We start from the raw sequence: 10,804 nt of genomic DNA on the forward strand, positions 1-10,804 counted from the left end.
TTACTCTAGTGGTGAGAGAGGAAAATGTGTTACTCTAGAGGTGAGAGAGGAAAATGTGTTACTCCAGAGGTGAGAGTGGGGAATGTGTTACTACAGAGGTGAGAGAGGGGAATGTGTTACTACAGAGGTGAGAGAGGGGGATGTGTTACTACAGAGGTGAGAGAGGGGAATGTGTTACTGCAGAGGTGAGAGAGGAAAATATGTAAAGCTAGGTACACACCTGAAAGATATATCTGCAGTTTGACTGAACTACAGTGAGTACACACAGTATGTAACTGCTCCAGGCCCCAGTCCCAATCCCACCCCCAGTCGTGTCCTCGATCCCACCCCCTGCCATAGGTGCTGCAGGGGTATTGCATATGTGCAAACAGGGGGTTTTGCGCATGCGCAAATCATATAAATAGTTTTTTCCATTTTATTCTTTTGAGGTGATGGTTAGTCAGCATCGCATCAGAAGTTTTAATGGTGGAAGCTCAGCATGCGTATCGGCATTAATAACGCCGCTATTCACTACACAAATGCTATTAAAATTGTAGGGGACAGCTCTTCCGAATAGAGCAGCAGTTGTCAGAGTTTTGGTGCCATTTTCACCATAGTACATCCAGCCTATAGCCTCAGTCGCACACATGTACAAATGTCGCACAACAAATTGATCAGTGTAATCTAGCGATGTAGTTTTGTCACTCCCAGTTGTTTTGTTTGTGTGAATAAGACACACATTTGAGTGAGAAACGCTCTGCGCAGCCGAGTCGCACGGGGCCTGGCACTGAGAGAGGCTATTTGCCATGACTTGAGCAACAGTGTATGAACTGAAGTCACGTCTGTACATGAAACTTGGCACAGCAGCTGCATAAAGCTGAATCCTTCACTTTCACTTTTACTTTGCTCTGCAGAGACTGAGGAAGAAGATGCCTGGTGCTGGGGGCCCCTATAATGCTTCTTGTGAGGTGTCCACTGGGGTAAGAGACTTGGGACAACTAACAGGAGGGTGACCTGGACAGGTGTGGGGTGTATAATATACAGGGAAGAGGAAGAGAGAGAGAGACGATATAGTGCTGAGGGTGAGGGGTGTGGTGGTGCAGTATGGTGACACAGTGACAGTAAGAGGAAGAATGGGGACAAGGCGTTAGTGTATGTGTGTGTGTGTATGCGTGCATATGTGTGTGTAGGTAGATAGATTCATACATTGTACAGGGTATGACTGTGACACATCATGACACTTACTAAGGGGTCTATTTACTAAGCAGTGTTAGGAGACAGGGTGAAAAGTGATAAGGTACCAGCCAATCAGCTCCTAACTGTCATCTCACAGGCTGTGTTTGAAAAATGACAGTTGGGAGCTGATTGGCTGGTACCTTATCACTTTTCACTCTGTCTCCTAACACTGCTTAGTAAATAGACCCTTAAAATACAAAATCTATGTTCCCCTCTGCTCCGGATGGGGTATAAGAGATAAACAGTAAAAAGGTTGACAGTGTCTAGATAGACACCAGGGGGTAAATTTACTAAAGTGAGAGTTTTTAGAAGTGAGTTTTAAAAGTGATGTTGCCCATAGCAACCAATCAGATTCTGCTTAACATTTAACTAGCACCTTCTAGAAGATAATAGCTAGAATCTGATTGGTTGCTATGGGCAACATCACTTTTAAAACTCACTTCTAAAAACTCTCACTTTAGTAAATTTACCCACAGATGTTAGACAGTCAATAAGTCAACAGGGACAAAAGGTCGACACAATAAAGGTCAACATGTAAGAAGGTAAGAAGGTCGACAGGTACAAATGATCGACTGTCAAAAGGTTGGCGCAAAAATGGTCGACACATGATTTATTTATTTTTGTTTTCTAGCCCTAATCTTCACACCAACCCTCCCTCCTGGTGCCTAATCCTAACCATCGGGGTAGGTGCCTGACCCTATCCATCCCTTCTAGTGTCTAACCCTAACCCTCCAGTTAGTGCCTAACCCTAACCCTCCCTCCTGGTGCCTAACTCTAAATCATGTGTCGACCATTTATATGTCAACCAATTTTTTTGTCAACTCTTTGATCATGTTGACTATTCCTGTCGTCCTTCATCTGGTGTTGACCTAGACATTGTCGACCTTTTTACTGTCTATCTACAGTCCGGAACCCCTCTGCTCCATGGGTTACATTGAAAAGAAAAGATTTTGTGAACTGCTCTTTATAGCGACATTATCACCAAATAACTGTCTATTGGGAGTATAGCGTACTGTTACATTACCAGCTGTCACTATGTATCTTCCCAGACCACAATCATTGCTGTGGAGTTCGATGGAGGTATCATCATTGGATCAGACTCCAGAGTGTCCGCTGGGTGAGTCTGTTCTCTCTTCTTGTCCTGTCTCTGATGCTGTCTCTCCTTGTGTGTGCCCAAGTGTGTGTCAGTGGATGTCTCTGGATTCTCCTGGCTCTGTCTGGTACTGTCTCAGGAGTCTCTGATGCTGTCTCTCGTGTGTACCCAAGTGTCAATGGATGTCTCTGGATTGTCATGGCTCTGTCTGGTGCTGTCTCAGGAGTCTCTTATGCTGTCTCTCGTGTGTACCCAAGTGTCAATGGATGTCTCTGGATTGTCCTGGCTCTGTCTGGTGCTGTCTCAGGAGTCTCTTATGCTGTCTCTCGTGTGTACCCAAGTGTCAATGGATGTCTCTGGATTGTCCTGGCTCTGTCTGGTGCTGTCTCAGGAGTCTCTTATGCTGTCTCTCGTGTGTACCAAAGTGTCAATGGATGTCTCTGGATTGTCTTGGCTCTGTCTGGTGCACTGCTGTCTCAGGAGTCTCTGATGCTGTCTCGGGACTCTCTGATGCTGTCTCGGGACTCTCTGATGCTGTCTCAGGTGTCACTGATGCTATCTCGGATGCTTCTGATGCTGTCTCAGCTGTCACTGATCTTTCCTCTCTTCCTCTACAGAGATGCTGTGGTAAATAGAGTGTTTAATAAATTGATTCCAATCCATGATAAGATCTACTGCGCCCTGTCAGGATCTGCAGCTGATTGCCAGGCTGTGGCGGACATGGCACATTACCACATGGAGGTGCACAGGTGAGTCTTTGTAGCGTGGGAGTCATTTAACTAGAGGGTTTTTTGTGTGTATGTGTGTATGTATGTATGTGTGTAATGTATGTATGTGTGTATATGTATGTATGTATGTATGTGTGTGTGTTTGTATGTGTATGTATGTGTGTATGTATGTGTGTATATGTATGTGTGTGTGTGTGTATACATATATATTTATATAGGCTTATCATACTAGCTCCTTACACCAGGACACTCATGAATTACACAGGTTCTGTGGGTGATTAAAACCAGATGAAAGGCCGGCTTGTAGACATCCAGCCACAGAACCTGTGTAATTCATGAGTGTATACACACACATACCCACCCATACCCTCCAACATGACCCTTTCTACCCACCCATACCCTCCAACATGACCCCTTCCACCCACCCATACCCTCCAACATGACCCCTTCCACCCACCCATACCCTCCAACATGACCCCTTCCATCCACCCATACCCTCCAACATGACCCCTTCCACCCACCCATACCCTCCAACATGACTCCTTCCACCCACCCATACCCTCCAACATGACCCCTTCCACCCACCCATACCCTCCAACATGACCCCTTCCACCCACCCATACTCTCCAACATGACCCCTTCCACCCACCCATACCCTCCAACATGACCCCTTCCATCCACCCATACCCTCCAACATGACCCCTTCCACCCACCATTACCCTCCAACATAACCCCTTCCACCCACCCATACTCTCCAACATGACCCCTTCCACCAGGTACACAATGCTCTGCTCCTGGACTAACCACTTAATTTATGATGGCAGTCACGTGTGCTGAGCTAACTAATTGAAGAGAAGAGACTTTTTAACACAGGTGATGACAATCATAAATCAAGTGGGAAGTCCAGGAGCAGATAACTTTGTACCTGGTGGAAGGGGTCATGTTGGAGGGTATGCACAGTGCCATAACATGGCGGCAGTGTGCCCTGTGCCGCCCCCACCACTAGCACTGGGCAGTAAAGCACTGCCGGTCCAGGCAGCTCTGCAGTAACGCTAATGGCTGCAGGGTGATGTTCTGGGCATGCTGCAAACCACATGCCAGTACTGTGGGACAGAGACGGTGCCTCCCGCAGGGTCCTGAGTCCTGTGCGACGGCACTGCTCACACTCCCCTAGTTATGGCCCTGTAAACACACTAGTATACAGGACCCGGGTCATTTTAGTCTCCCCCATCCTCTCTGCTCCATCCCATCCCTCCCTCACCTCTGTCGACGCTCGCCCCTCCACGCCCAATCAAGGCTCCATCACCACCACTCAGTACCAAATTTCCCCCCCCCTGCTCTGGCTCCCATACTTGCCTTCTTCCCCCTATCCTAGGTCTGTCCTGTCTCCATCAATAGATAAATAGTGCGAGTGGCAGTGAACAGCACTACACCTATAAATATCCGCAAAGTCCACAATATTATTCGTTGATGTAGTAATGGAGTTTTCCAAACATATTTCACGCTCCCCTTATAATGTGCGGCTACTAAGCTCCTGATTCAGAGTCACGCGTAATGCCGAAGTTTATGGAGTTACCTACTGCGCGTGCATGAAATCCCTAAACACTCCTACAGCGCATGCGTAAAATTGTGTGTGCGCACACAAGGGCGCAGTTGCGTCACTTCTGAATCAGGGCCCCTATCCTCCAAGAAGCCTGACGTTCAGTAAATCTGCAGATGAATCTAAAGCAATAGGTGAGAGAACAGCGCCATCTAGTGTAGTATTACTGAGTCACAAAGCAGGAATAAATCTCAACATAAACAAGTCCCCAACAATTATATGAGCACCAGAGATATATTTATCAAATACTTATGTGAGTATCTTTACTCATTTGTATACACAAAAGGAGAAAGTAAGAAGACTTTTTTTGTGGTGCACTCTTTTTACAAGGAAATAGTATTAATAAATTATAACTTTTAATGGGTATAGTTAAAATCGTGCACATGTACCGTAACATATACCTTGTAGCAATAAAAAAAAATGTATAATGCTTTCCATAAACAATGGAGTGAAAAGTAAGTTAGTGGAAGTGCTGCTTTTGGGGCAAATGGATTGTTTGGTTATACAGATGTGTTCTCTTGCATCTATGCCGCTTTCGTGGGAAATCGCACCAGGTGTTATCCTCGGAGGGAGTGACACCAAAATGACGGCTTCTCCTCAGTGACAGGAGCCGGGTGCTGCAGTATGACATTCTTCAGGTGCAGCCATGGGACTAGTCTCCGGGGGCAGCCCAGCATCTCTGGGGATGCTGGGCACACCCCAGAGGTGATGTGACCAGGATCTCCCATGAAGCCACACCCCTTTGTGTTAGGCCACTCCCCTTTTGGGGGTTATGAGGCACGTACCGGGTGTCACCAGACCCGGTGATGCCTCTGAAGGTGGATGATTACAAACATAGAAATATCGGGATATGATCACAATTTATACTGCCATAAATAGGAAAAGAGAGCATAATATATAAACCTCTAACGTCCCTGTCCTCGTAATGCTGGGGGCTCGCCCAGTGCTTCGGGAGCTGCTGAGAAGCCCCCAGCCTCTCCAGACACAGGGGGGGTGAGATGATGCATACACGCGTCATTCATCAGCATCGCTGCCGCGCTGCCCGGTGACACCATCCAAGGGGATGACATCAAGACAGCATAGCAGCTCTGCTATTTTATGTCACCCCCTCGGATGGTGCCACCCTGAGCGGCCCGCAACCCCTCTTAGTGACGCCACTGGATATTTATACCTCCTATTAAATAAACAAAAATTCAGTGACAATTTCTTTGAGTATACTGTCTGTAATAAATACTCAGAAAGTAAGACACAATTATTAATCTATTGGCTGTCCAGCTCAGTTGTCAGTGTTTCACATAAAATAAGGATTACACGTGTGCACTCGGACAATGCGCATGGAACAGAGGGGGAAAGGTAGCAAGTCGTGGAGAGAGATAAAGCACCAATCAATCAGCTCCTAACTGCCATTATGCAAACACAGCCTGTAACATGACTGTTAGGAGCTGATTGGCTGGTACTTTAACACTCTCCACTTTATTAATCTCTAAGGTTTAGTAAATCTCCACCAGATTTCTATAGCCGCAGGCAATACAGTGAACAGAAAGTCTCACAAAAAATGCTGTCTCTAATGCGAGAACAGGTCGGCGGTGGCAAATGTCTCTCTACAGACAAATTATACTTGTTGCAAAACATAAATGTTTCAATTAACCAAAAACACTTATTGGTATCCGATCATCACATTTCAAGAGGATGCAGAATATGTATCTGATCAGTAAATGATAAGAATGACAGGTACTGTATAGATTAATAGGGCACAGTTGGACATAGATCACATTTAAAAGATATTCATTTACTAGCAGAATATTCTGTATAAAGAGTATAAGGGGTAAATTTACTAAAGTGAGAGTTTTTAAAGTGATGTTGCCCACAGCAACCAATCAGATTCTAGCTATTATCTTCTAGAAGGTGCTAGTAAAATGTTAAGTAGAATCTGATTGGTTGCTATGGGCAACATCACTTTTAAAACTCACTTCTAAAAACTCTCACTTTAGTAAATTTACCCCTAGTAATCACTTTAATTACAAAGGACTGGATAAAGAATTGGATTCTCAATAGAATCATGCATGGAGCTTTGGAGGGAACAATATATGTATAAAGTATGTCCAGCCCCCTCCCCCTGCCCCCTCTCAGCTGCACATCTGATCTTACCTTTTGCGTCAGGTGACAAGCATGTCTCAGCTCCCCCTCCGCGGCACCATCTTCCCAGGGATATAAGGGAAGATAGTGCATGTGCATGAGAGAGCAAAGGCTTTGGCACACAAAGGCTTATACCCCTTTTACACCGGAGCTAAAACCCGTGTTATTGCAGGGTTAACCCGGGCAGCTCCTTGGTGTAAAAGGGGTGAGGGTTGACCCGGCAATCCAACCCAGGTAAATAGCAGGGTTTAACACGGGCGTAGCCCGTGAAACTCTTCTGTGTGTACGGCGCACTCCGGGTCCAATTGGTCCGGCTTCAGTGGCGCTTGGAGATGACGTCATCTCCAAGCGTCCACTTTCACGCCGGAAAAGCCTGGTCTATGCAGACCCGACTGCGGTGTGAGCGGCACCGACTCGGAAATATCCCGAGTCGGCGCCGGCTAAATTCCGGGTCTGATCTGGATAGGAACCCTGTTCCAACTCTGAGTCAGACCCGGAATTTTGGTGGAAAAGGGGTAATACTGAAGCTGTCACTGGGAAGATGCACACCTTGCACTTATTATAAATACACCTATGCCAGTACTAGCTGCTGTGGTTCGGTCTTTCCCCATTTGCTTATAATACAGTAGATGTTACTGACTCTCGGGTGCGCTGCCAACACATTGGAGATGGATGAAAAAAAACGTAATTCAATACATTCACGATATAGTTGGTACTGGTGACTATTCTCTTTGAATTTCCAAGTTGGTGGTTTCTTACACACAATAGTGTCATTCTGTTTAATGCCCAATACCACAAATCAGTGTGAGCCAAACAAACAGAAATATACCAAAATTTGATATAAAACATCCACACGGGAATGCCTAAACGGCAGCTTATCCTCCGCTCCGCAGCTGTTAGTGTAATGGCTGAGGGGGGCCCTTCACTGCTATGATCCCTTTGAAGGTGCCACTGGGAGCAGCTTGTGGTTACTGGAAGCATTGAAGGAGGATATAGCCAGTGGCGTCACTGCAGCCGCTATCATCTAGTGCAACAAATAGTTCCAAAAAAGGGTGTGGCCTTGCAGGAAGGGGCGTGGCCTTGCACTCTCAGAGATGCCGGGCTGCCCCCAGAGACTCTCCCCACACTGCTGGCTCCTCCTCAGTAAGCACTCGGTTCCTAATCACTGAGGAGGAGCCGACATTTAGCTGTCACCCACTTGGATGGTGATACCCGGTGCAGACCGCAACCCACTGACACCACTCAGAGAGCCATGTGCCAGATACTGTGCCACGGATGGAAGCAATCAGACCACCTCACCCAAAGTAAGCATTAGCATCCTGCTACAATGAGCAAACAGCTGGTACCCCAGGGGTGGGGGGCATGATGTACTTGTTTGTAGATGAAAGGGGTACAAAGCACAGAGGGGAAGCTCCTGCAGGAGATGTGAGGTGACTCCTGTCCCACATTTGTAGTCTGTTGTAGACTGACCTTGTTTCTCCCCCCACAGTGTGGAAATGGAAGCTCCCCCTTTAGTCTTAGCTGCTGCAAACCTGGTGAAGGGCATCAGCTACAAATACAAGGAGGATATTTCGGCGCATCTCATTGTGGCCGGGTGGGATCGGAAGAACGGAGGACAGGTGAGTGGCTCCAGGTGGGAACTGATGTGGCTGCGTTCCACAGGGAACAGACTGGACAACTCTATGTATAGAAGGGTAACAGGAGGGTTGTTAGGACACACAATGGTATGGGGAGACTATGGGGTACATGTCATAGGGTGGGACTTCCGGGAACCAACGAAATTCCGGCCATTATACCTGTAGATCTAAAGTGGCAATCATTTAAATGGCAAAACCTCTGTCCCTCCCCAAAGCAGCTCCCGATGATCCCTATACTCACTGTGTGCAGTCTGTACACATACAGTATGTTCAGCCTTCCCTGCCAGGAGAATGCCTAGAGGGGAGGTGCAGGTGGTCACTGGGGGAAGGGCGGAGGACGCTTTGTGTCATTAGGCCACACCGCACCATAATGCTGCAAATTGCTGGACCACAACGAGGAGGTGAAACAAGATTATGCGATATACTCCCCTTCTCATCCATTTTACTAAGAAAGGGGTTGTATGCAGTAGGGTGGAATCCTCCTACAAGAGTCCAAGGGTCCCCCCAAAATTCGGGAGTCTCCCGGACATTCCTGGAGAGTGGGCCAGTGCGCCCCAATTGTGCCCATGGCCAACTGTTTATAATAAATAATAGAAAAGACTAACGTTTAAAATAGAAGAAGTAATAAAAGTAATGGCAGACAGGCAGATTTTGCCTATTTCCCATAATAATAATAACTCGGTTGTAGTCTACGTCATTTTGCAGCTAAGTTTTGAGACTTTCTAATTAATTTATAGTTATATGTGATACATCTATCTACAGGTAACAAGTCAGCCGTATAGATAATTACACAACATAATCAAGATGCACAAAAATAAACATAATCTGGCAGTCGGTTCAGCCAATCAGAGAATAACAGCGGGCGTTCAGCCCACTCCAACTAATGCAAACAAGACAAAACAACGCTAATGCAATACTTATACCAACTGCTTAGTAAAATATGGCAGAAACTGCAACCAAATATACTTAAAACATTTTATTTAATTAAATACACACAAAAAAAATTACTGAACATAAAAATAAATATGATCTAACATCTGTGAATTGATTAAAATAATTAATTATTACGGTATAAAGTAGAAAACATGGTACACACACATCTGTCTCTTCGGCACAGGTCTTCGGGACACTAGGCGGGATGATAACACGTCAGCCGTTTGCTATCGGAGGATCTGGTAGTTCATATATATATGGTTATGTGGATTCTGTTTTCAAGCCTGGGATGTCCAAGGAGCAGTGCGAGAAATTTGCTGTCCATGGTAAGAGGATGGGAAAGGATGCAGGAAGAATGTATAGATTGTGCTTACAGTCAGTATATGGATGTGATTACCATCAGAGGCTGAATCTCCATCCAGTAACAAGCTGCCATTACTATAGCCCCGTTCTTACATTTATTAATATGTATCTGTCATCTACACACATTAGAGGCGGACATTTTGAGTGCTGAACTAATATTCATGAGAATACAACATGTTAATTCACTAGGAATCAGTACCTCATGAATATTACTCAGATCTCATGAATATTAGTAAGTACCTCATGAATATTAGTGAGATCTCATGAATATTAGTCAGTACTTCATGAATATTAGTCAGATCTCATTAATATTAGTCAGACCTCATGAATATTAGTCAGGCAGTTTCATTGATGACACTGGTTGAGCCCATAGAATGGAAGCTTCTTCTGTGTGCAGGTGACAGGTCTCCTGGACAGGAAAACATAATTGTTTCTGTATTTACACTAAGTCCTTTCTTTACAGCGCTGTCCCTGGCAATGGGCAGGGATGGCTCCAGCGGCGGCGTGATCTATCTAGTGACTGTCACAAAAGACGGAAAGACGGACACTATCATAAGTGGAGACAGCATTCCTCAGTTCTATGACCTGTAACTCTGTGATCACTAAATATAAATATGTCTGTACGTGTTTCAGTAAATTAATTCCATTGCCTTCTGTGGTTGAGCGATTCTCTATTATATCATTTTTATCTAGTGCACAGTATACTTCTCACTTTATGCTGATGTTATAGAAAATTGGGGCCTATTTATAAAGCCAAATTTGTGCAAAACAGATGTTCTTTAGCTAGTATTGGCCAATGTAGCCTACAAGCTTTTTTAGGGTTTATTTCTAGCGCAGAATCTTCCCAAGCAACCTGTAATTACACACGTGATATAACATTCATTCCGGTGGGTGTTCATACACGGTAGGTAACCTGGCTGTAAAGTGATAGTGTAAGTTTTACTTTACTCTTTATCCTTTGCCAGGTCAGCCTGTTATCGAAGCCACTGTGTCGGCTAGAGACTCTTGATAAATGGGCACAAAATAATTTCTAATAGCCACGATATGCATAAAAAATAAATTATAGTTTTTTGGCCCCCAATATTCCTCTGCTTTTAAT

At 45.3% G+C, this 10,804-nt stretch overlaps 1 protein-coding gene across 1 annotated transcript; it reads left to right on the top strand.

Annotated features, from left to right (window-relative positions):
- The first annotated feature begins 895 nt into the window (after positions 1-895).
- Positions 896-10,342, top strand: PSMB9 (proteasome 20S subunit beta 9). Its single transcript, XM_088446552.1, has 6 exons — positions 896-959; positions 2,265-2,332; positions 2,926-3,057; positions 8,262-8,391; positions 9,527-9,668; positions 10,169-10,342. The coding sequence occupies exons 1-6, from the start codon at positions 909-911 to the stop codon at positions 10,294-10,296; spliced, it is 651 nt and encodes a 216-aa protein (XP_088302678.1). The 5' UTR covers positions 896-908; the 3' UTR covers positions 10,297-10,342.
- Positions 10,343-10,804: the final 462 nt, after the last annotated feature.

Source organism: Taudactylus pleione, unplaced genomic scaffold, assembly GCF_031769625.1.
Source record: "Taudactylus pleione unplaced genomic scaffold, aTauple2 ptg000400l, whole genome shotgun sequence".
NCBI classification, from domain to species: Eukaryota; Metazoa; Chordata; class Amphibia; order Anura; family Myobatrachidae; genus Taudactylus; species Taudactylus pleione.

What these genes read in the sequence shown, in the direction of transcription:
- PSMB9 (XM_088446552.1), top strand. Translation starts at nt 909, where the DNA reads ATGCCTGGTGCTGGGGGCCCCTATAATGCTTCTTGTGAGGTGTCCACT. An exon ending in TACCACATGGAGGTGCACAG is followed by an intron (nt 3,058 to 8,261) that starts GTGAGTCTTTGT and finishes CTCCCCCCACAG; the next exon opens with TGTGGAAATGGAAGCTCCCC. An exon ending in ATCGGAAGAACGGAGGACAG is followed by an intron (nt 8,392 to 9,526) that starts GTGAGTGGCTCC and finishes TCTTCGGCACAG; the next exon opens with GTCTTCGGGACACTAGGCGG.